Here is a 25,808-nt window from a genome sequence, read left to right as displayed (position 1 = left end):
ACACCGTTCTTCTCCCCACAAATCTCTTTATCCCCAACATCCAACAGCAACAGAGGTGCTCAGCACTGCCAGCAAATACCATCTTTCCACCCGTACCTCTATGCCAACAGCTATTTCTTCATTTGTTTGAAACAGCATAGACAAAATTTTTCATTAAAAACTTGAGCTATACATTGGGGAAGCAGTTTACTCCATGGAAAGACTGTGCAGGGACCATGCCAACAGTTTCTGCAAAGCCACTTTAGAGAAGCTGTGTGTCAAGTGCACAAAAGAATGAAAAAATGAAGGAAAACTAAAAGGAAAGAAAGAAAGAAGCAGCCCCTGATCAAACTCAGCTTATACGTCAAGCAGCTCCAAAATAATTAATATTCATGTCTATTTCAAACCATCGCTCAGTTATAGTTATCTGCTTTGCTGGTATGTTGCCTGCCATTTCCCTGAACAACTCCTAGGATTTCAGATTAACAGAAAGTCTGTGAAACAAACTGAAAAAGCTTTAAAGATATTGCATAAATCACTTGCCTTTTTAAGCTAAGTGACAGACTAAATTCGCTCATTACTAACACTTCACAGGTGGGGAAAATATGTTGCTCTAATGAAAATAAGTACTTTTACCTATTGCTGTAACTTGTTTTACTTTTCGGGACTGATCCAGCCAGTGAAGTCAGCTCTAATACGGCAAGTCCTTCCTATCTGCTTCGGTGCCTGCTGTCGCTGTGTGCTGCTGTGCACAGAAACACTGCAGGGGACAACCACAAAAATTGCTTCTTTACTTCATCCTACGAGAGGCTGCCAACTTCTTCACATCTCACAGGCTAACTGGTTTGTGTAAACCAGAGACAGAAAAAAAAAAAAAGTGAAAATATTGTTTCTGGCATTTTCTTCACACTCAGCCCTCTAAAGGATACTTTCTGGAGTGAGAAATTCTGGCCTCCAGAGAAGTTGGGTATCTCAGCATTTGTTTTCCTTCTGTTTAAGAACAGAAATCTGAATATGCCTCAATAGCAGAAAACTGTAGGGGAAAATTCTTTTTGAGTACATTCTCTTTGTCTCAAAAGCAACAATAAAAAAATTATCAGCCCTTTAATCTTCATTTTCTAAGGGTAAAAGTTTAACAATTAGAAACAACATTTTTAAATTAACAAATAAAAATATTTAGTTCTGCAAAATGTTGAAGTGAATGCTTTTATGTAGCCTGAATTCTTCCTTTTGTTTTCTTCAGAACAAAATGTTGCCATAATTGCCATGATTTGATGGAGTTTCACGTTTAATCTGCTTGTATCTTCCCAGCTGAAAACAGTTCTGAGATCTCCTGATCAGCATAACCTCGAAATAGTATTTAGAAAGACAACAGGACAAAGTATTTAACAGTGCTCACATGGAGTGGTGCCAGAAAAGTGTCTTAAGAGGATATAGCCTAGCTTACTAAGTTATCCATCACACAGAACATAGGATCGGGTTTTGTTTGAAACTTGGGTTTTGGGGTGGGTTGCTTGTTTGTTTGTTTTTTAATTTGGAGACTTCAATGGGTGTTGATAGCAAGCCCTCTGAGCAGTAAAAGACACTTTTCTTAACATATGCATAAAATTCTCCGTTTGCATCCTTTTACTAATAAAAGCAGGTACAGCTTTGCTTAAATTGTTGCCAACGCATCTATTGTAACAAGTACATGATGTTCTTCTGGCTACACAAGCAACGTGCCTGGTCAGACTCAGCTCTGCCCCAACAACTCCACAGCTTACTATAACTGCTGTGTTCATCTGTACGGCTTGTGCATGTGAAATATGACACACACCCAACGAGCAGAAGTTACAGAGCATCGTTCCGTAACATCGGTAAGATTTCTTAACAATACACACAGAGGACTAATATCAGATAAATACATCAGACTAAAGTGTGCTTTACCACCTTATTACAGAAGCTGGATTAAAAGTGACCAGAAATCTTTCAGATTTACCCAAAAATGTAGCATTATTCATTCCATAACTTGTTTCATATAATTAAATAAAGATCCTCTATAAACATCAACTAATATCCCCAAGTGAAAACTAGAAAAATAACTAAGCCTTACAACGCAGATCGTCCTATACCTGGCAGTACATCCTACATGCCTTTGCTCAGGCAAAAGTCCTCAGTTGTTCAAATGGTACAAAATTATCCATAAAGCCAGATTCAGATCTCTGTTACACTGCTGGAAATCAAGTGACTTTGGCAAAGGAACCACTCTGATTTGACGCCAGAATTTGATGCCAGGACCAGAATCTGGTCTTAAAACATATTCTGTATTATGGCACTAATTCCTGCCAGTTTATTGGAACATCTACATGGAACTACAAATTTGTAATGCTTCAGTCCATTATTTCTTGTTTCACAAGAGTAATTAAATTAAGGCAGTATCTCAAATTATGCCATTTTCCTCTTTGTAACCTATCAAAACACATAAAAGGAGATTAAAAGTCATTCTCTTACTAAAATTCAAATCAGTGATACAAAGTAACTACAGAAACATACAAGAAAAAGGAGATGGTGACTAATCTGAGTGTACTGAACCCGATGCCAAGCTCTTTACATAGCTCTCTTCCCTGTGCAGTCAAGGACAGACAGATAAATGCCCAAATACATCCTGAATACTTGTGTAACAGAAACTTGTCAAGACAAATTTTCAGGTTTTTGTTCTATTCTGATACCTGTAAAGACTCAATTCTGCAAGTGCTTGTGGCACTTACTACACAAGTGATCAACATCTGATGAAAAGTGGCAGCAAAACAAGAATCCCTCCTGGTCCTCAACTTTCCCCTATCTCAATCTCTAGCAAATTGACAGTGGTGGTTCAAATTAGGAAAAGGAATAGGGTAAAAATAATACCCTGAATTTATCTAGTACTTTTCTACTAGGGAAGTCAAAGGATCTTTCATTTATTATTTTATAAAAATAAGTACTCTGGAGATGATAATACAGAAACACAATCATGGTCAAAAGTGTTACATTCAAATTGCAAGAGTCTAAAAATGTTCCATGCAAGTGGGAACCAAATTCTCTCATTTCCCAAATATGTTTTAAGCTCTATACAGCTGATGCAAAACAAGGACTATTGTCCAATTCCCACTAACGGTCTAAGGCTGTCAGCCCACAACAGAACCAGAATCCAAAGTGCTCCTCTTTACTTTTGAAAAACTAAAACCCCACTGACAACGCTCTACCAAATTCAAGCCTGCTGTCCCATTTTTAGCTCTAACTCCTATTTATTCTTTCACCCTTTTCCCAAAATGGAAGATAAAATTAATTGTAACTGATTGTTCACAGACTCGATTTTCAGAGTCAGATGGCATTGCATTACGCCAAAAGAAAAAGCATGAATAGGTTGCGGTATTGCGCATTTGAAATTTATTATAAAATAGCATCTGTTCAGATGACTGTTCTCCACAATTGCATGTATGTTTGTTCTGTGTTTCCTGAGGAACACAAACACCCCTTTGCTCTGCTAACTGAAACTCTCTCAGCAATGAAGCTGAAATCATCAATGCAGAGGGCACCTGTCTTTTTTCCACTTACAGAAATTTTTCTTAGAAGTTTTCTTCAATAGGTGTGCGAACCCTTGTATGGCAAATTTAAGCCAATCAACACTAAGCCAGCTTTTCTCGGTTACCTTCTGACCACTGACGGCTTCAAAGCAGCCTATAGACTCTGTCTAGACAAACCATGTAATGCACTCCTAGCAAATATCACTGCAACTGCTGCTGTTGTGGGCAAATCATTTGCTTTCATCCTACCCCTGAAATGCAGTTTCCTTCAAACAGCCTGACTAAAGCCAAGGATGCCCAAGCATGTACGACAGGCTTGAGCCAAAACACCGAGCATGTGAACAGAGATCTTCCACAACATCCCAAAGTCTTGTTTTCCATTCTTGAAGCCATCAACTCAAACACAATATGAAACAGAGTTACTGAAACACATTATTGCCAGTTCATTCACAATTACTGGTTGTTCTTCCCCGCCGAATGCACAGCTAACTGTACGACGGCTGTCATGGAAAGGGACTCAAACGGTAAGCCTGGCACAGCTAGACAATCAGCATAGGAACACAGAGCAAGCAAACAGCCACCACTGGTCTCCCCTTGCAGCACTGAAGTCCAAACATGCTGTGAGAACAGCCTGCCCAAGCCTTCTCTGATGCTCAGATAAATTGCTACATGCTTCAGGAGAAAGGCGACCTGGCCCTCTCCTCCCACAGCTTTGCTCAATGACTGGCTCCGTGGTGGCACAAGCCACGCTCACTGATGCTCACGTACCGCCCCGGACGTGGGCTGGCAGAGGGGGTGCTCTCTTGCCTGTATAAGCATTTCTTGAGTATTAGAGCTAAGATGCTGCAATATTTCTTTTGTTCCAAAAGGTGACTGTCTTCCCCTACCCCACTCCCCAGAAAGTGAACAGCCTTGCATGCATCAGCAGGAGAGTCAGTGTGGTTCAGGCTTGTGGCATGGACTGCTCTGCTTTGCGGTCTTGGGAACACAGGAGAGCTGCTTTCTCCCTTAGACATCCTCTGGTTTCTCTGTTGTGCCCATGCCTTGAACAAAGACTGATGTGACATGCACAGTTCACTAAAGTAGCAGTACATTTTTTTTGCATGCCTCCAGATCACAGCCTTGCAGGTAACACTAAATTGCTGCTTAAATCCATTTTTAACCTAGGTAAATGACTGCTGCATTTAACATCATCTAAATAAATTTCCAGGTAAAAAAAAAGGCTTTCAAAATTCACAAAACAAAATGATGATGTAAGGTCACGTTGCAGACCTTTCTCTGGATGTTATTTACATGACAGACATGAAGTTCAGAGACTAATTTAATGCGCCACAGTTATATCGTTGGACTACTTACATTAAACCACATCGGGGCTATCTTCCCCACCTTAAAGGCAATTTACAGTGTACGAATAATGAGTATTTTCTCCAGGCAGAGAAGTAGATCTTTCCTAGGAACATGTTTAGAAAACAGCTTCCCCTTCCATCTGGCATGGTGCCTTCCCAGCAAGGCAGAAGTGGAATTTCTGAGACCTCTTTACGAATAAGCAATAAAAGACTCATGACATGGGAGTAGCTTCCAAAAAGGCACATCAGCCGAAGACAGAGTTCAGGCTGTGTACGTTGGTTTGCATGAGATCTATTGCTGCCTCTGCTACAGGAGGAGAGCGCCAGTTCCCAGCATGAACAGCTCTCCCCATCTTACCTCAAGAAAAACCTGTCAGGAAAGAAAGAGCCGAGCAAGTTTTTACTTTGGCCTTTGAAGTTCTTCCTTGGCTGACTGATGCTTGCCCATATGTAACTAGAAGAAAAGACAGCCATTGTGCCGCTCTTCACTCCAAGCGTATTATTCTCCAGACAAAAGCTTTCAAGTCTAACTTTTAAACACACCTCTCTTTAGGGTGTACTGTTTCTAAGCCATAAAATCTTTTTTCTCAAAAAAAAAAAAAATAGACAGCTTTTCCCCCCAGGCAATCTACTCTGCTTGTTAGTTTTTTGTGTAACTTTTTGCAAACGGATACCACAGCCACACAGCACTTTGCAACAGAACAGCCAGTCCTCATCTTCAGAAACACAGTATTTTTCCCCAGCACAGTCTCCAGTGGCTTATGCAGACCGGCTTTAAACATGAAATACAACCATTGTAGGAGCTCCCTGGTTTTAGACAAGACCTGGAGAATAATTGCTCTCCCTGAAAACATCTCCAACATCTGGCAACTTGCTGCTATTTGCAGGGTCTGTGCGCTGGGTCAGGGCAGGGATGCAGGAGCAGGGCAGGGGGTTAAGCAATGAACATGCTCAGCACCTGCTTGCTCTCTGCCTGATTCTAATCAGTATTCTCCTCTCATGCCCAGGAATGCTAGAATTCCCCTGTTTCCTCAAAAAAAAAAACCCAAAACTTTTTTCCCCTCCAGGAAAGGGGAGGGGCAGGAAAAAAAAACCCTGTTAGTTTAGGGTCTGACCAAATTTCATTAAAGACAATGCAAGTCTTTCCATTAAATTCAAGAGGCTTTTTTGAGGTTTATGAGAAATCTCACATACTTGACACTATTAATTAGAGGAATCAGTGGCGTTAAAGAAAAACAAACACAAAACAAAACCCACAATTTTACTGTTTAAAAAACTGACTGTAACAATGCCATTTTCCTTGAAGGTCTAGAAACCAGTAAAAACTATTTGTATCAGCAATTCTGGAAATCAAATCTCACCTTACTGCAAGTTGTACTGCAGTTGCACATCTAAAGACTTTTCTAAGACCTGTTGACAAGTTCAAGCCAGTCTATCAACTGGAACTGGCTCCTCAGTGTTTTGGCTCATGGCTTTATGTCCAAGTCACTAGACTATTTCTCTCTGTCAGGAAAAATGTTTATAAAAGAAAGTACAGATTTAACTTTAAAAAGTTTAAAACCAAACCAAAATAGTTCATCTCTAATCATTCTGTGCAACACAAAACCCCACCACTGAGAAATGCATTCTGTTGCATAGATTTTGAAAGCTACAGTTTTAAACTATAAATACTAGCAATATACAACAAAAGAATGTTTACAGCATGATGTTTGTCTCCTTTTTCCGCTCAGTTCATATTTCTATTTTAACAAGAACATTAGTAAAAAAAATCCAATTTCAAAAGAAATAAAATGTTTTAAGCAGCTATCCAGAAGTTATGATCCGTTCTTAGTGAATGCAATGGCAACACCCAGTTTTAGAAGAGAAAACAGTGCGAGACCTGCGTGCTCAGTCACAACCACATAAATTTCAAGCATCGAACATTTGCTTAGAACCAAAGATTATTTGCATATATTATTGAATAGATTTTCCACACCACATATTTGAGAAAATTGCAGACTATTCATGGGAAACCCAGCAAAGCCAGCAAAAAGTATGTATCTTTAATTGCTGTACTCCAGTAAACACATTGTGACTCAGAGCCTCAATGTAAATTGAGGCAACACCGCTGAATTCAGGAACTTAATCCCAGACCATATCAGTCACTGATCTGCTTTTGCTGTAAACAATAGTAATAAAAATATTAGAAATAAATGCTGAGTGTCAATCCATTTCATCAAAACACACTCACCTGCTGCCCTGAGCCAGGGGTTGCAGCATTGCCCTGCTCAGTTAAGAAGTGCTCCATGCCACGGGCCACTAGACCAGAGAGCACTCACTGGTCCCTCTACAAACAACTCAGTGTTCTCCAGCTCAGCACCCCCAAAGGCTGGAAGCCCCACTGCTCTTCCAAAGACAATGGAAGTTACAATCCTTTCTAGCCACCAGGCATTCGTTCTGAAACATCATTTCATCTGGATTTGCAGTTTCAACTGATGACCTATGGCAGCTGAACCTATGTAGCACTTTTGATTTCTGGATCCCAGACATTTGGGAATACCATTGAGGGAGGAGAATATCATTGGTCTCATTTCTAACAAAACAAAAAAAAAAAAAAAACACCACAAAAAAACACACAAAGATACAAAGACAAGACTTAGCCAAACAGGAGCAGCTGACACAGACAGATCTCCTACTCTCCAGCCCCTTCTCCACTGCACACACTGCCGGGATGCACAGCAACAGGAGGGAAAAAAATAAAAATAAAGGAGAGAAAGAAAGAAAGAACAGCTTCTTCCTGCTCTGAGGCATCAGCACCAAGCAGAGACTAGTAACCACAGAGAAGGCATGAGCAGTCCCATCTCAGCTGGCTCCTGACACAGGCAACGCAGAAAGTCACTCTGAGAAACACAGAGCAAATTACACCAGCTCAAACCGGTTCTCTTCCAAACCAAACCCAGCTCTTCTAGCACTAATTTTGCTATGACCACTTTTTTTCTTGTTTGTATTTAGGGGTATCACTTACTTATACACATATTAGTCACCAAGATCACTCTTTCATACTCAAAAAGGGTATTAAAAAAAGCTCCCCTGTCCCACCCCAAAGATGCCCATGGAAAGATGCCTTTAGCAGCCACTTTCCCACAGCTGTGGGAACTTCAGCAGCAAACCAGCAGCAGCTGTGCAAGTGGGGAAGCCATTTAGCCCAAATCACTGGGACCAAAGGCATCTGCTCAAAGAGCTGAACGTCACCAAGTGCAAAATGCCACCTACAAAGCACAACTGCGACCACAACATCTCCACCTAGAGAACACAACAGTCCTGTGGAAGCTTTAAACTTCACATTAAGAAAAATGAAAAGCACTTACAAGTCTCTCAGAAGAGAAGGGCAAAGGCAGAGCAAGGAACTCCACAGGTTGGAAACAGGGTAGCACCAGCTCCTGCCTGGGCTGGGAGCCACCCCTGCACTCAGAGGTACTGCTCCCAGCCCCACATCCCTGTAGGGCTCTCCTCACTGCTTCGAACTCACACTCAGAGAAGCACAATGGGTCCTTTAACCAAAGGATCTGGCCCTGAAAAACTGGTCCAAGGCACCCCAAGGGCACACCCCTCCTCAAAACCCCTGAGGCTAAAACGGAAAGAGTAATAGCAAGAAAACAAAGTGCATCCAAAGGAGTTCCCCCATTGCTGTCCTGGGAAACCCATCCTTCTGCATGCCCTCCCTGTGCTAGCCAGTGGCCAAAAAATAAGTGCCAGGTGGCCTATTCATTTAAAAGAGTAACTTTTCTGTGTGATAATGCCCAAGATAGGAAACAGATGAGCCCCTACTCTACTCTTTGATCACCTGAAGGATCTTTTTTTTCCCCTTATAGAACTTTTCTGGGGTGTTTTATTTTTTATTTACAACTACCATTATCTGGATTCAGATATTAGAGGTATTTAGGATTCTTTTAATACTCACACTAAATTTTTGTTTCTGATTTGCTCTTCCAGGGCTGACAAGTCTGTTCCTGATATCAGATTAAGAGACATATTTATGTCATCAATCATCACTCCATCTTTTCAACTGCCAACGCAGAAGTACAGTAACTTTGAATCCCATCTTGTTTTTAAGTTCTTCCTCAGCCAAGTGTCCTCTAAGAGTTTGGAGAAAAATCCTCGTTATGCCTGTCATAGTGTAGGGTTTGACAATGGTTCCAATTAGAGCTCCATATTTCTTTCCCAAAATTTCATCTGCTGTGTTGATTAGGATCGGAGGTTGCAGGGGGGGGAATGCAGTTTAGGAAGACAGAGCGCGCCTCCCCTTGTGATACCCTTCAGCCAGGGAGGAGCCAGAAATCAAACTGAGCAAGCAGTGCTTCGCCTCCCGTCCTGCCGGGAGGGACTGATGGAGCAGATTTGTTACAGAGCTTCCCGCAGCTGAGGGCCAGGGGTTTTGTTTGCCGTTTTTCGCTAAATCATGCGTTAGAAAATTTTTAAGTGCAGTTCTCTAAAACATCTCCTTTTAATTTGCTCTGCTTGTAACATTTTATTTTAACTACGCTTACTTGCCATGTCAGATCTCTCATTTATCAGCGAAAATAGATGTTTAGTGCTATAAAGTCTTGCTAAGCCTGAGAAAGAGTATGAGTTCCCTCAAATCTGAAATGTAATTAAATTTTCATATCAGGGCCAAATTCAACCCTAAGTAACCTGCATAGCCCTTGATGAGAGCAGGGGATTGTTCAGACGTAAATGACGGTGCAATTTGGTCTCAAGAAACTTTTTAAACAGAAGGAGAAGGAAATAAGAAAAAGATAAACAAAATGTCTGCTGTATGCAGCCATGTTGCATGTTCGCCAGGAGAAGTGAGCATCCCCAGAGCCTGCAATCGTTTGCACTGCTCGAGTCCCCGCTGGGCACGAGCTCAGCGCAGGCTGGCCCGAGTCACCTGCCATGGCACACACGACACGCAGCTTATGCCAGTCTCAATGCTGTTCAGAAGAGGTGGACAAGCAGTTAGTTTTAAGGGGTTTTCAAAAGGTAACACTGTATTTGTTAGAAAACAAATTGTGGGTGCTAAAGCAACAGGCATTTGTGTGGTTTTCTGTATAGCTACCAAATATTTGAGCATTTTTGCTTGATCCCATTGATTTAAAAGGGAGCAGGTCCAATCAACTGTGCTAAACCAGGGATGAAGCCACAGGGCTTTTTCCTAACTGCAACATCTATTGTATGATCTTCTAAATAGATTCCTAAATGTTTCCTTCTATTATTCTCCAGTTCCACAGATGGTGGCAAAGAACCTAGTTAAGCTATAGACCATACACATACTATAGGCAGCAAGAGAGGTTAGAGCATGCTGTGCCTTTCTCTGCACCGCATGTATTAAAAAGTTAAAGAAAAATGTACAGAAAATTTTGCAGACCTCCCTCCCTCCAAAATACTGCACCATAAAGGTTGGATGACCGCTCGCTTGAAACATCACTTCTTGTGTGAACAGTCCTTAGTCAGATAACTTTTCTGGCTTGGGTGAAACTATTGGCAGGGGTAGCACTTGGGTGAGTTCAACCTGCAGGATGGTAGATATTTGAAATTATCCCTTCTTACATGTCAATACTGATGATCAAATTCAGCATTTGCTCACACACCAGCGTCAGTCCACCAGCTGCAGTGAAGTTAATCTTGATTTATACATGGTAAATAGTATTCCTGAGGTGGTTTTTTTTTTTTTAATTTTGGCAAAACATACTGCACAGGATTTTGTTGTGAAAATGGGTAAATAGTGTATTTCACCTCCCATTTTCGCATTTCTCTCCTTTATGAAAACAACTTATTTTGCTCTTCGTGAAACCAGTGGAAACCTGACTTCCAGCTACTTCTGTGCAGGTTTTTTCTCGCCACTCAGCCTAACTGGAGGGGCTGGGTAGGTGTCAGAGTCATCACTCGGACACTGATAACCCCACAGCTCACGCTCCAACCCTTCAGCACTTCACAGCAGATCAAACAACCAGCCCTTAGGTCGAAATGAAAAGGAAGTCCTGCCACACCATCTTCAGTAATAAGTGATTTTCTGTGGAAGCGTTCCCCCCTGCCCCGTTAGCCTGGTTTCTATAAAAGCTGTCTATATTCCTCTCCACCTTTCTCTGAGCCAGTTAAAGATGTAGAGATGGAAAGTAGTTTTAAGTCTGATTTGGTTACACTGAGTATATTGGTGCTACTGCCTCGCAGGAGGTATATGGATTAGATATTGGTTACATTTTTAACAAAGAAGAGTAGAGTAATTTTGCCAGAAGAACTGTAGTTGTTACTGATTTCTGGGCTGGTGTATGGAACAGATCTTGATTATATTGGCATGAACAGTCCTACTCATTTAAATAAGGTGAATAAGATCTGACAGGGGCTGAATAAGCTGTCTGCTTGCAGAAATGTCAGCTTGCAGACAGTTTATTCCTCAGTGATCTATGTGACACTATATCTGATAAAGAAATTACTACATAGTCATTTTTGGATCAGACATCCAACATGAGGCATATCATAAATACAAAAATCCTTAAGACAGGTCCATATATGGACTTGTGCACGATATAAACAGTGGTCACGTTTGGCAGAAAGTCTACATCCAGGCAAATATCCATTAAAAAAAAGATCAAAAGGTAGAATGTATAGCACTGTCCTCACCGCAGCTCTCCACGGAAACGAACAATTTGAGTTCATGGACGGTAAGGAAATTTGTACCTAAAATGCTTTCAAAGAATTGTAGCTGTTACTCTGGGGCAAAATGTCTCCTAAAGTAGCTGGGTACATGTAAAGTATGGACAGACTGATATTTTATTCAGAGATAACCAGACAAAATGAAAACAGGGTGTATTTAAGAAAGGGAATGAGAAAATGATGATTAAAAAAAATCTGGTTTAGCCCTTTATTCTGCTGTTTGTCACTACAGCAGAGGAGACTCACCCACGTAAATCAACCAACACCAGGAGAGGCTCTCCGGCTTCACCAGACTTCTTACTACCATTTGTGAAGCCAAATTTCTGTGTCCAGAGATGCCAGTGGAAGCAGCGGGACCTGGATCTAATGCTCACATACCCTACAATTCAGCTGAAACTCCATAGCATAACTACAAGCCAACATAACACATCCAGACTGCACAGCCTCTTCTGTTGAGGATGTGGTAGAATATATTTTACTATCTCTGAAATAAGTATAGCTTTCTGTAATGCAACAAGGAACCGATTATTCTTGAGGACTCTTGCCTGCTTTTCAGCACAGCCTGGCCAATCTGACGTTCCCCCCCTTTTTTGAGGAGGGACAGTACAACTACCCTCACCGATGCAAGCGAGGTCTATAAAATCAAAACTGAAGAAAATGCACCAAGAAGTGCTGCAAGCTCGTTTGTGTCCCCTTTATACTGAGAGCCCATTCTGAAGAACTGACTGGCTTCTCAAACTCCCTTTCTTTTAGGGGCAGTCCTGGACCATTTGTCTCCTATGTTATTTGGTATAAAAAACAACTTTTTTTTTCTTTAGACTCCACTCACCAAAACGACTGCATGCAATAAAATTAGTTTCTTCAAAATTCAGTGGAATACCACATAATTTACCTGTTGTAATAGTAAAATTACAGTGCATTATAAATAAAACAATTCAAACAAAATAAAAATAAATGCAATAATGCTAAACAAAAATCCTCCACAAAACTGTAAGAGCGTACAGTGCATACATCCAACAGACCATGCAAAATAGGGATTCCATTCAAATTTCACATCTCATTAAAGACAATTTGGCCATTAATCCATACGGGTTTAGGAGCAAAGAAGGATTTTCCAAGACAGATAAACTGAAATGATCCTCCTTTGATCTCCGAGGTTAAGAATCAGTGACAATGGAAGATGAACAACAAGGGGCAGAACTACTAGCCTTTTTATGTGCCACAATGGCATCAGCAAACAACTACTTAATCAATATTTGGCCAGGGACACTGAAAACTTCCTTTTCAAATTTTAATTCCTAGTTGTAAAACAACTGTAGGGCAACCAGCAAGATAAGACATTAAACTGACTGCTTAATTGCCTTTTACTGTCTCACTAGTTATATATGCACATTCTTAATAGTTCGTGAATCTTTATTTACTAGGATGAATAAATGACCTGTCGACAATTACATCGAACTCCACTAACTAAATAATCTCGGCGCATGACACACTTTAACTCTAATGTGTCCTCAGTGAGTTTTAATTTCATTACGCTTCACTTTTTTTTCTAGGCAGAGTGATTTAAACTGAATTAGTTTAACAGCATGGGGCAGGAGTACTCCAGGGCAAGGAAAGTAAAATGCCGAGCTCACACTACGCTAAACAAGGTCTTGCAGTGAATTATGTTACTGTGCATCATTTTTATTAGCCAGAGAGCTCAGCCTTTGGGGGACGCTTGGAAGTATCCTGCATTTTTATTTATATATTTTGTTCTTTCTCTAGCCACATGTGTTTGTTACGTAGGATTTAAAGTGACATTTACATGGAGAAATTCACATTGACTGGCTTGCTCTGATTTATTGCTTTGCGTTTCACTCAATTTCTTCTTAAATTAACCAGAGAGCACTTTGTAGTTCTGCTTCATTTCCCAATGCACTTTTATTACACAGCCCTGGGGATTCGTGATAATTTATCACTATCAACTTTATTGGCTTCTCTCTTCTAAACCCTGTTCCAACCCTGATCAATAAGTAAACCTAATACCAAACTAAACCTTTCCTAAGTAAGTGTTAGAAAAAAGTGTTGCCTTTGACTGATACAACAGAGAATTACTATTCAAAATCAGACCCAGAAAATAATCTGTTTTAAGGATTTCATCAGCATCAACTTTTACTTTCAGCATTAATTTCTAGTTTTGTTTTTATCTAACTAAAGTCTCTGTCTGTCTGCTGATACCGTTGCTACCCCTGTGTAAACACATATAGAGATCCTTGCCCTTGATGAGAGTTTTGGCAGAGACTTTCACTCGGGATTAGAGTCACGCTCTTGTTTAGTGGGTAGTTTCTATTAACAGAATAGAACAAATTTGGGCCCCATTCCTGCCTGCCCCAACCCACATGAGTAACTTTACACACATGAACAGGCCCTTTGAGTGGGACTCCTCGCCGTTACCCGCATATGATCGCCTTTGCAGAACTGGAGGTCTGATACCCGATCCAGTAAACCCATGTCCCATCCTAAACCTGCGCATTTCCCCACAGAGCTGCAGTTGCTCAGCACATTACAGAGCTGATTTCAAGAAGAGCCTGGTCTTTACCATGGTAAATTCCTACTGACGTCAAGGATTTTGCAGTCATAGGAGAATCCAGAAAGCCAAAGATAAAAATCACATTTTCGGAGTAAGTCCTAGCCCCACCAAAGTCGACTGACCACGTTTCTTGCCTCACCCTTTCTAGAATGATACTGTGTAAGTCTAACAGATTATTAAGATTTTTAGAGCAATGAAAAAAGATGCGAACTTGGGTACAAATTCAAGTAAATCAACTGCTGTGTTTGAAGCAATCCTGATACTTGCTAAAATATCATTTGCCTTTGTCCTAGATATATGCAATGAGAAAAAAAAGGAAAGGATGCCCTCAGCGGTTCTGTTTGAATAAGCACTTCTTAAGTTGAAGAAAGTGTCCCTAAGATGGCAAAACATGCAAACTCATTAATGAAATCATGATTTCAAGAAAGGGATATGATGTACCTATACATTACTTCAGAAAGCCGCTGCTAGGCTGAGTAACACCCTTTCTTCCCACAGCTGGAAGTATTACCAGTGCTTACGTAAGGCAATTAGCTGCAGTCAGTCTGACAACCAGCACTCTCCTCCAAGTCCCCCAGCTCACCCTCGAGTCAGGAGGGCATGGGCTGCTCCCGGCATCTCTGGAGCAGCAAACTCCGCTCTGGAGTCACTCAAAACACAAACATTTAGCACCTTTCTGAAAATGCTCAGCATGCTGGAACATTGCATTCTCGCTTGACGGTGAGGTCATTATTCATCGTTGAGGTCATCAGTTATTATTATTAGCTCAGAATAATGATTTGGAAGCGGGAGCCTGGCCCAGAGTCCCACAGTGACAATGGGTCAGGCAGAAGAAACAAAGCTGTATTGGGTCTGTGTGGCATCACCTACATCGATTTGCACTTGTGCAGCACCTGGCTGTTCTGTCCAGGGCTGGACTCTCACACACTATGGAGATATGAGAAAAGAAAGGAAAAAGACAGACAGAAAATACTGTTAGCACTATCTGCCTTGAGCCAAATCCTGGAGTCATTGGGGAGTTTTTCTTAATTAAGCACTATTTTCTTGTCAGCTCTGAGAGCCTCAGAAACGAAATTCTGATACACGAGCTGATTTCTGAGACCTGCTAGTGACCAAATATGTAAAGTACTGTACGAAATTCCAGACTCAAGAAGATAATTGCCTGCAGCCACAGTCATCATATTTCATTCAATAAGTGAACCTGTACCAGGAACACGGAGCGAGGGAACACATTGTGCTTCTCAGCCGTAAGGCACAACAGTATTTCACACGGCAAGTAAGTCCCCGCACCACTGTGCCCTGGGACAGGACGCTGGAGCAAAATCGCGACAAGCCCTTCATCAGTAAACCACAACCAAAATCTAACTCAGCATCTGCCTCATCCCATGCTCCAGCCGCTAACCCGACAGTCTACGATGCAGAAATGAATGGGATTACTCAAATTGATATCTGGTGCCTGCATGTTAAAGAAACTGCCTTTATTAGTTTAACAAACTAAAAATAACTGGCTGCATGATACTGACCAACCCTAATCAAAACATCTGCAAGCCCATCTAGCCCGAGCTACCCTTTAGATCATGTGCCACCACTTCAAAGCCTGTGCATCAAGTCAGTAATTGTAACATTGCATCTAAATATTTAAGCTAGGGGCTGGTAGTCGCGTGTCCCATTTACAGTCAGCATCTGTCCTCTTAATTCCATTACAGTACAAAGCAAAAATGTTTCCCAAAACTCACAAACAGGAAAAGCATCACACAGCCAGAGAAGCAGCAGCAGCTTGAACTTTCTAGCTGCTGAGCAGGGCTTTTGTGCTAAGGTCCTTTTTTTTTTTCCCCTTCAAACTCCCCCCATACACACACAAAAATAGGGGTGGTGCCGAAATTGTATTAATGTGAGCCTCAGGCACACAGCAAAAAAGAAAAGAGGCAAGGGAGGGAGAGGGGGGGAAGGGTTTGGTCCAAGATGAAAGTAAGAAGGAAATAAAGGAGGCAATTTAGTCTGCTGCAGCCTGAATTGCTCTCAGTACAGCCAAGGGTAGAGGCTTGGGATGAGTAGGGCCCTTTTTGGACGGGTGCGCATGACTGGGGGAGGATCCGCTGGGACAGGGCCCGGGGGCCAATTCCACCGGCCGGGAACAGAGGCCCCCTTTGAGGCTGGGCAGGGGGGTCCCGGCCCCAGCCCCAGCCCCAGCCAGCACCGCCCGCTCGCAGCGGGCCCGACCACCAGCTCTACGCCCCATCGCTTGAGCGCCGAAAGCCACCGGTTTCTGCCAGAAAACAACAGCTATCTTATGAAGGGGGGAGTTATCAGATTAGTCAGCAAACCGTGCTGCCCAGAACGCCCGCTGAAGGTACAAGCGACTCCCTCTTCTGCAGCAGTTGTGCTAAAAATACGCCCTGATGTGCCATATAAAGGCACAAAAGTTTCTCTTTCATGTGCTTTATTTATGGCTTATGCCTTTAAGAAAAATATATCACACATGCAGCAATACAGACATGCTATTATAGAATTATAAGCTTCCCGATACACACTGTGACAATCAAGGTTTTCTTTAAATATATATCCAAATCAGGGTAGAGGGTGACACTGGCAGAAATGCCGTAATACAGCAGAGCTGGCTGCACATGTGGCTTCTGTAAACACCAGCGAGAGATTTAAGTGTCCGTGAACAGAGGCTGAAACAGAATTATAGCAGGCATATGAAAGTTTACCTACACTTATTTATGTGACGGGAGAAATCCCAAGCCACATGATGTACTGTTTCTATTGCACATTTTTCAAAAATATCATGTTTCTCTTTTCCCTAATCCCACTCTGCTGTAAGTACTCCCCAAATCCCAAATGTTGAATTAGCTGCCATTAAAATTACAACAATTGTTATCCTTTCCCTCGGAAAAAAATGCCTCTCCCGGAGCCACACAAACGCCCACGGTGAGGAGGGGATTTCAGGCAAATCAGCAAATGTCCAGCACTAGATGCGTGCTCCCGAGCAGGACAGTGATTCCCCACTCCACGCTCAGCCCCAGGACTTGCTTTCTGACTTACCCAAGAGCCTTCCCTTGCATCCCCCTGCATCCACGCTCCTGCTACCGGGATACCTTGAGCCTCTGAGACCAGAGCTATAAAAATTACTCCAACTACAAAAGACTCCAAAATACTGCACTTTCCCCACTCAGTAGCGCAGAGCGCTCTCATAGAGCACTCAGCGGTGAGCTACCGCACGAAGGGCTTGCTGCGCACCGCCGGGATCACCTTCGGACATACCACAAGCAACCCAAGCGTCGGAGAGGGCATCCAAGAGGCCGTGTCAGCGGGCACCCTCTGCCACAGCAGGCCTCGCGCGCAGGCCGGTGGGAGATGGCAAACACGATCCTGCAGCATCAAAACCCCCAGGAGCGCTGCCAGTTATTTCAGTGAGAGAGCAGGATCTGACCTGATGATTTTTATAGACGGGATGAAATGGAAGCTCCTCTGCTGGCAACGGGAGTTGAAGCAGAACTTTTTGTTGGCTGGGTACGGAAAGTAGTGGTGGACTTATTTTATGGCTGTTTTTTCTTGAAGTGAGCTCTCTGGTGTGTTGTCCCTGTAGTATCGCACTATACACAAGGCATGTGTATGGTAACAAATCTTTTCTTGAGCAGCAGCTCTCTCGCACTGCAGCATCCCGGCCACTCCAGGGATCAGATTAAGCAACAGCTTGCTCACCAGGGAGGGGGAGCAGGCTTTGCTGCGGGGAAGAGCTGCTCTCCCTCCAACCGCCAAACTGTCCCAGGCACTGTCACAGAGCAGACAGGATTATCAAGCTGCCGTTTGCACAGAGCTGCCCAGCCACGTTCATCCGGCAAAATCCTGTGTGTGCGAGGACAGGATAGGGCTGCACTACCCCACTTAGTCACAGGGAAGTTTGCCACTGACTGAACTCGAAGGACACTCACGTCCACAGAAAGTGAAGGAGAGGGTACGTCGGAGGGCAGAACGCAGCCTCCTCGTACAACCGTTCTGGGGGGGCACGAGTGAGCCCCCCTTTGCAGCGAGGCACCACCAGCCCCAGTGATTTTCCTGCAAGTGTCCTGCTACTTTCCTGCAGCATCCACACACCCAGCCACTGATTTAGGGTAGATCAGGAGCCCCACTTTAAAGAGCAGAGAGTCAAAGAACAGGAAGAGTATTTCCAAGAGAAGGAGAGGGGTGGGTTATATTGATAATAATGTTTTTTCTCTTGCTGTCTCTATTAATTACTTTTTGTTCCATAAAGCAGGAATATTATCAAGGCTTCCTATCTTCTGTTTTTAATCTCTGTTGAGAAATTCAGGAAGGCAGAAAAGCTAGATATTTTAAAACAACGAGGGCACTGAGTTTAGCTATTTTTCCCTTGGTGCTCATCCCTCTCAGAACAATTCTCTGTTGCTGGAGGTTCTGCGGGAAACTCTGTGACCCATCACACAGGGGCAGCTGGAATGGGCGATCAAACTGTGCCTTCTCGCCTTAATCTATTACTTCATTTGCATCTTCTGTGTGTTTGTATTACATGATTCCACGCAAACACAGACACACAGAAGATGAGGCTTCCCTGAAAGCTTTAGTAACAGTTAAAGTTTTGTGAGTGTTTAGCGTTTGTTCCTATACAACAAGGAGATATCCTGCTTTTAAAGAACGTGTTTCAGTTGTCCTTCTCAAACGGCACTCAGCATCTCTAAATGTCTAGAAACACTAGAAACTTTTTCTAGGTAAAAACAGCTACTTTTTCCACGGTGGAGAGTCCATAAAACTGCGTGGAGCATCAGCTATTAGGGGCTCATTGAATAATTCATCCCTCATTGCAAGCCCATAATGTCTTTTCTCAGCCTTTTGTGGGGCTGTTTTCTCTTCTTTTCTCCTTGAATTATAAAAAGGTTGCCTTCTTTTGTTCACATCAAGCTGCTGCTAGCTGAAGCTTTGTCTGTGCAAAGCCAAAGTGTGAGTTTCAATGGACTCCCCCCTCTTTGTTTTCCAAGTTCATCTCCAAGTGTAGATTGTGTACAGAAGGCCTTCTTTGTAAAAGCTGGAAAAGTTGTACAAATGTTTGACCAGCTCATTTGGTACTTTTGTCTCGCCTTCACCAGTGCCTGTGCATGTGCTGGGCAGCCACTTCCACGCACAGGCCGCTCAGCCGGGCCCTCGCCTGCCCCTCCGCTCCGGCCCAGACAGGGACCTGGGCACAACCGCAGCAGGGGCAGCGGCTGCCCCCCGGAGCAGCCCTTCACCTCCCTCTTGTTCAGGTTGCAACCTCCTTGCAGCCCCTGACCAGCCACCAACACAAGCTTTTCCCAGCAGTTCAAAGAGGAGAAGTAACGAAACGCAAGGCTCCCTGTCCTGCCCACGACTGCAGAGGGCTAGGGCTCCACAGCTTTTGGCTCCAGCCGCCCCTTCTGAGCGGCTGTGACCGTTTGTTCGGAAAGCAGCCCCTGCATGGCTGTGCCGGGGTCTCTGCTGCTGGCTCCAGCCCTCCCTGCTCCCTAGTCCCAATCCCTGCTGTTGAAAGCCAAACCAGTGGTGACTTTCATCTTTGCCCTCACTCCCGCGCCATTCCCGCACACTGCAGGGTCATACCAGTGGGGGAAGGGGACGGGATGGGGTGCGGCAGCTGCCCCATCGGGGCCAGCTCCTCACCCTACACCTCCCGCTGCACTGGCCCCAGGATGACCGCAGGGAGAAGGGGAGTGATACCCACCAGCACCCTGAGCTGGCACGGGCCGGTCCCACAGCTCCACAGACAGCAGGGGGAAACGGGACTTTACCTCTTTCGCTGAGGATGCCGTCAATGCTGTGCTTGGCCTTCTTGTCGCCTTCCTCCACCTCCTTCCTTTCCAGCTCGGCCTCCTCTTCCTCGCCTTTCCCAAACTTGCTCCGCAGGATGCGGCTGATGGAGCTCACTTCGGGGGGAGCGCAGAGCTGTGACCAGGCTTGTCCCCAGCAGCCCCCCGCGGCGGCCGGGCCGGGTAGCCGAGCCCTTCATCAGTGCCGCTGCCCGCGTCCCCCCCGGCCCCTGCCAGTCGGGGCTCTCGCGGGGGGCGGCTGCCCGCTCCCCTCGCCGTGGGGGTTTTCCCGGACACCGTCCCGCACCGCACTCCAGCGCCGGCACAGCGGCCCCGTAGTTTTTTTCCCGAGCCCAGGCAGTGGGTGATGAGAAAAGCCCACAGACACCCGCACAAATACCGCCCCGGCTCCGTGTGCCCCCCGCAAACATCCCACGGGCACAGGGAGCTGCTCCCCGTCTCCTGCTTCCCAGCTCCGGAGCTCCGGCAAGCCCCGAGCCCTCCTGCGGCAGCAGCCCGGCGGGGACGGTGGGAGGAGGAGGGGAGGGGGGGTGCAGTTGCGATTTAATTGAAAACACCCCGGCCGAGCGCAGGAATCCTCCCGGGACGCGTCCGCCGGTACCACCGTGCTAACGCCCACCGCCTCACGGGCACCAGCCCGGCCCGGGCCTCTGCTCCCGCCGGGTACGGAGCTGGCCCCGAGTACCGCGCTGCCCTCCCCGTACCGGCCCCGGCCCTCCGGGACGTGTCCGAGCGCCCCAATGCCCCGTACCTGACGGCACCGTGTTGCGGTCACACACGCCGTCCTTGAGCAGCTTGTCCCGGATCTCCCAGCTGAACATGCCCGCGTTTTCCCGCTTGTATTCCTCGATTTTCTTCTCGACGTCCGGCGTCGTCACCTGCTTCAGTAAAGACAAGGCGAGCGGGCACAGTCTGCAGGGCCGGGCGCGGCCGCGGGAGCTCGGGCTGCCGCCGCCGGGACCCCCGGAGCCTCCCCGCCGCCGCCGCGCCGACCCGCACGGCCGCCGGCCAGAGCCGACACCGGCCCCGCTTAGAAACCCCGTTACAAAACACCCCGACGACGGGCAGGGTAAAATCAGAGGGGGCACAATAGGTAACAACGGGCCCGCATAACATAAGCACCCCCCGGGTAAAACGAAACTTCCCAGGAAACCCTCCTGGGTTACAGGGGAGGGTGGGAGCGAGCCCTCGGCAAGGAAAACCCCGAGTCAGGCAGCACCGGCGGCCGGGAGAAAATCCCAGGGAAATTCTGGGTCGGGGTTAGAGGAGGACTCCGTGTAAGCAAAGCTCCAAGTCAGTGAAGTTTCGCCTGAACAAAGTTCGCAGCGTCAAACAAAAAGTCGCGTAATAAAAACGCGGAGAGGTCCGAGTACCAAGAGCCTTATTCGATGGCCTCGAGATTCCAAAATAAAGCCGAATTCAAACAAAACAAAGGTCTCCCGGCTGGGAACAGCCTTTCATTCGTGTAACATCCTTATAAAAAAATATCTCTAGTCCTTACACCGAAAGAGACGGTTCAGGCATTGCTACTTGAGAAGCAACAAAGAGGAAAAAAAATCTAGCAGCAACTTTCAACAGAAACTCAAGCCTTTACTTCACTTTTGTGGGAATGAAAAGCTATAGGAGGAGGAGGCGGCTAATCTTGAGACAAGGATCCATATTTGTCTGCATTACTGTGAGTGCAAAGTTTTTAGCGGGGTAGCTATAAATATACGCAGCTTTGGAGCGGACAGGAAAACAGAGCAGAAGAAGGAGCAGTAGGCAAACAGACAGACAGAAATACAAGTAATTTTTTTTGCGCTTTGCAACGAACAACGCGAGGGCCCGATCCCTCCGCGCTGTGCAAGCCCCGACATCTGACCGATCGCTTCCCCGGTCCGTCCCGGCAGCGCCGAGCCCACCCGCGGCTCCCGCGGGGCTGAGCGTGCGGCGCTCGGGGCTTCGGGCAGCCAAGCGCGCACAAAACGGCCCCTTTCTCCCTAGTTTCGTTTGAGAAGTTATTTTTTAAAATAACATTTTCTTAATTGAAAAAAATAATTGCCACAAACTCCAGCAATGTTTTTTAAAAGCCGCGGAAAGTTTCAGAGCAACAGGCGGGGACGTGGCAGGCAGTGCCGTGACCGGTACATGTCTGCGCCCACCCGCGGCCCCCGCACAGTCTCCCCGGCCCTCCCGGGGTGATGCCTCCCCGCCTGCCCACCCCGGGGCCGACCACCCTGGGCTGAGTCGCGGTTGGGCCTCGCTCCCCGCCGCCGCGGCCGGGGTTCGCCCGGCTCCGGGTGGGCACGGAGGGGCTCACCTTGGGCTTGCTGCCGCCGATGGCCCCCGGCCGGATGGAGCCCGTCTCCTGGTACCTGCAGAGAATTTTGGAGACGCAGCCGTGGGACACTCGCAGCTGGCGAGAGATGACACAGGGCCTTATGCCATGGTGGGCCATCTCCACTATCTTGTGTCGGATATGGTTGGGTAAAGGCCTGCCATTGATAAACACTCCTCCGAGCTGATTGACTCTGCCCTGGCCTAGAGGGGTAGAGACTAGAAAAGGAGGGGAGGGGAGGCAGGAGGGGGAAATGGCGTTAACGTCTCCTTCGGATCCTGCTGGGTCTTTTGTTGTTGTTGTTGTTACTGTTTTTTTGTCGTTGCTTTTCTGTAAAGCCACTCGCCGCCACCCACCCTCGCCCGCCCAGCGGCCCCGCAGCGCTGCCGGGGCCCGCCGGCCCCCTCGGAGCCCCGCGCTGCTGCCCCGGCAGGCAGGGGAAGGCAGCGGGGAGGCTCCACCTGTTGCACCGGAGCCCGGTTTCGGGGCTTGCCCGATCCCAGCGGAGAAGGGGGGAACCGGTGCGGGAAGCCCGCGGTCCCCCCGGGCGGCGACGGGGCCGGCCCGCGGCTCAGCGTCCCCGGGTGCAGCGTTGGGCGCCGCCGCAGACCCCCGCCCTCTCCCGGGGCAGGGGCCTGCGGGGCTCCCCGGCGCTGCGGGGCTCTCGCACCGCCGCTGCCTGGGGGAAGAACCGCCACTTGCAGCGGCCCGGCCCGCCCGGGACGAGCCCTCCTTTCTAAAGTCTCTTTCGATTTCGTTTGCCTCGCTTGTATCTGATTTTAATTTTTTTTCTAACTTTTTTTCCCCCCACTTTTTTCTAACTTTGGGTTCCCCACATCACCGCCCTTCACTCTGCTAAAGCGCGGATTCCGGGCCCGCTGCGCCGCCGACCTCCCGGTCGCTTCCCCCCGCTCCCGCCGGCCGGAGGGGAGAGACCGCTCCCGGAGTGCGAGGCCAGAGCCGCCGGCCCGCAGCCGAGCCGGCCACAGCCATGCCCGTCCCGGGACAGGGCCCCGCTCCATCCCCGCCGCGGGACGGCGGCTCTGGCAGCGCGGGGGTGTGAGCCGTGTTGTCCGGGGATCCCTCCGTGCGCCGGCTCTCGGGGGGCCGGGGGGGCTGCTTCGTCCCGGCCTTCCGGCACGGAGCAATTCTCACTTTTCCGAGAGGGAGCGGCCCGGGCGCGGCCTTACCTTCCAGCGGGAACCCGCTGCGGGGGTAGTTCTGCCCGGCCCCGGGTCGCATCATCCTGGGGACAGCTCCGGCCAGAGTTGTCATCGCGGCGGCGGCGGCCCGGCAGGGTTATATCCAGGTGAGGGCCGATCTAGGGGAGATCCGCGCTGTCAGCGGGTCCCACCGAATCAGGAGCGGTCCCGGGAGGGGGTGGGGGATGCCGCCGGGGGGCGGGGAGGAGGCAGCTCCGCCGCTGCCCCTTTGTCAGTGACCCGCGCTGCCCCGCACCGGGAGGGCAGAGGCCGGGGCCAGAGTCCCGCCGGGCGGCGAGGCTGGGCGCGGGGGGGAAGAGGGGCTGGAGGAGGGGGCTGCGGCGCTGTCCCCGGTGCGGCGGGGAGCGGCAGCCGCGGGACCGGGAGCATTTATCGGCTCCGTCCCCGGCGCAGCTCCGCGGCGCCGCCGCCGCGATTGGCCACCGCCGCCCGGCCCGGCCGCGCCGCCCCCGCTGATTGGGCGAGCGAGGCGGCTCTCCGCATCGCCCCGGCCGGCGCGGCGGGCCCGGCACGGCACGGTGTGGCACGGTTTGGCACGGCACGGCACGGTGTGGCACAGTATGGCACGGCACGGCTCTGCGCTGTCCGCGCGGGCACAGAGCGGCCGGCGGCGGGGAACTGCTCGGTGCCCCGACGGCCGCCCCGCTCCGCGGATGGGAGCATCAGCCGGAGGCGGTGCGGACCTCGCACCCGTGGGGACCCGTGTCCCTCCGGCGCTCCGCAGCCCTGCCCCGCCAGGCACGAAGCGGCAGCCCCTGCCTCGCTGCCCATGAAGTGCTTTGTCTCCTGGCTCTGCTCCCTCGAGCGCGAGTGGCGGGGGGTAGGGGAGGAACAACCTCCCTTGCAATTTCTTTTACCAAAAAAAAAAAAAAGCTTCTTCCTTCCTTCTATTTATTTATTTTGCACCGAAATCTCTCCCCGTCCAGAAGAAACATCTCTGGACCAAACGGTGCTAACGGTTTTGAAAGCGAGAGCCGCCAGTGAGATCTCCGTGGGGATTTCTGCTTTGAAAAGTCGATGGGACGAGAGTGTTCCTGCATTACACGCGTGTGCGTGAGTGTGTGGGGGTGCGAGGCGGTGCGTGTTAAAGTCTTACTAACAAGCGTTTGTTCACAGGAATTTATTGTAGTATTCAAACTAAACTACTGGAAAAAATAAAAGAGGTAAAGTCTGCCTAGGAGCTGAAGTGACCACAGCAGGATATGACGCCAGGAGTGTTGTAAAGACTGTCTGTCCTTAAAGAAGGTACTATTGTGCATGGCCTTTTATTTATAACTTAGTAAGTGCCAGCAAACTCGCCTCCTTTACACTCTGAAGTGCCAGCCCAGCTTTCCACAGTGCTCTTTATTTGCAATAGTCTATTCAGTAACTGTCACTCCCGAGCTTCAAGTTATTCAAGACCTTAATCAATCAAAAGGATGAGAATCGTTCAGGTTTCCCCCTTTGAAATGAGGGAAACAATGTTTTCCGGGCTCTCAGTCCGCTTCTCCTTTACGGGCCGGGCGATCGTTCGGGGGCCGGTACCAGCCCCGGGAGGGCGGGGATTCACGTTATTTAGGCAGAAATCTGGAGCCGGAATAATAAACGAATCCGCCCGCCGAGGCAAAGGCGGCGGTGGCACGGCCCGGCGCAGGCAGTGGGGCTCGGGAAAACGCGGAGCTTGCCGGCGGGCCCCGCACCGTGGTGCCGAGGGCGGAGGAGCCCGCAGACGGAGCCGGCCTACCCGCTCCCCCTGCGGCACCGGCCGCGGCGTGTGCCCGCAGCCCGGGCGGCTCTGGCCCCTGGTCCTGCTCTCCCCAGCCCCCGCGCCCCGGCCACCGAACCGAGCGGTTTCCATCACTTTTTAAATGCACACAAATAAACCCAAAACGCTGAGTGCGCGGCAGCCGCCGGCTCTGCCCAGGAAACCTTTCCACGCACCCGAGAAACAGGTTGGCAAGAAAAGTTCGCACGACAGTAAAAGCCCGTGTATATTTTACACAGCGTTTGTGTTTTACAACGCACCCCGCTGACGGAAGCTTTGAGAAAACGGCTAGCGAGCTCCGTGAGCCCCAGCCCCGTGAAACCCCGGGCAGAGCCGGGCCGGGGAGCGCGGGGGACGGCCGCCCCGGCGGGCTCGGCCAGCCGCAGCTCTGTCGGCTCACACCGCCCGCGGAAACGTCCCGAAGGTACCGCGCTGTTTGCCACGCATACTTTACTCGACGGGGGAAGTGTTATTTTGAAAAAGGACGGAGCTATTTAAGATTTAGTTCATGCTGGGGAAACCCGCGGCGGGGAGCAGGGGCGCGCACACGGCGCGAACAGCATCCCCCTGCCCCCCCGCCCCCGCCGGTCCCGCCGCGGC

At 48.0% G+C, this 25,808-nt stretch overlaps 1 protein-coding gene across 4 annotated transcripts in view; it reads right to left on the bottom strand.

The window, feature by feature from the left end:
* PAX3 (paired box 3) overlaps positions 1 to 23,516 on the bottom strand; it is a 79,443-nt gene extending 55,927 nt beyond the window's left edge. Inside the window, exons 1-5 of one of the 4 annotated variants that reach the window (XM_068406094.1) lie at positions 23,432 to 23,516; positions 22,224 to 22,459; positions 20,676 to 20,805; positions 19,886 to 20,020; positions 15,194 to 15,196 (exon numbers count right to left, since the gene is read on the bottom strand). In XM_068406094.1, the coding sequence (XP_068262195.1) occupies positions 15,194 to 15,196; positions 19,886 to 20,020; positions 20,676 to 20,805; positions 22,224 to 22,459; positions 23,432 to 23,516 (589 nt within the window). The remainder of the gene's footprint in view (positions 1 to 15,193; positions 15,197 to 19,885; positions 20,021 to 20,675; positions 20,806 to 22,223; positions 22,460 to 23,431) is intronic. The other 3 variants (XM_068406095.1, XM_068406092.1, XM_068406093.1) reach the window with 3 other exon arrangements.
* Positions 23,517 to 25,808: the final 2,292 nt, after the last annotated feature.

This window comes from Nyctibius grandis, chromosome 8 (genome assembly GCF_013368605.1).
Source record: "Nyctibius grandis isolate bNycGra1 chromosome 8, bNycGra1.pri, whole genome shotgun sequence".
Taxonomy (NCBI): domain Eukaryota; kingdom Metazoa; phylum Chordata; class Aves; order Nyctibiiformes; family Nyctibiidae; genus Nyctibius; species Nyctibius grandis.
This window is presented reverse-complemented; position numbering and strand designations above follow the sequence as displayed.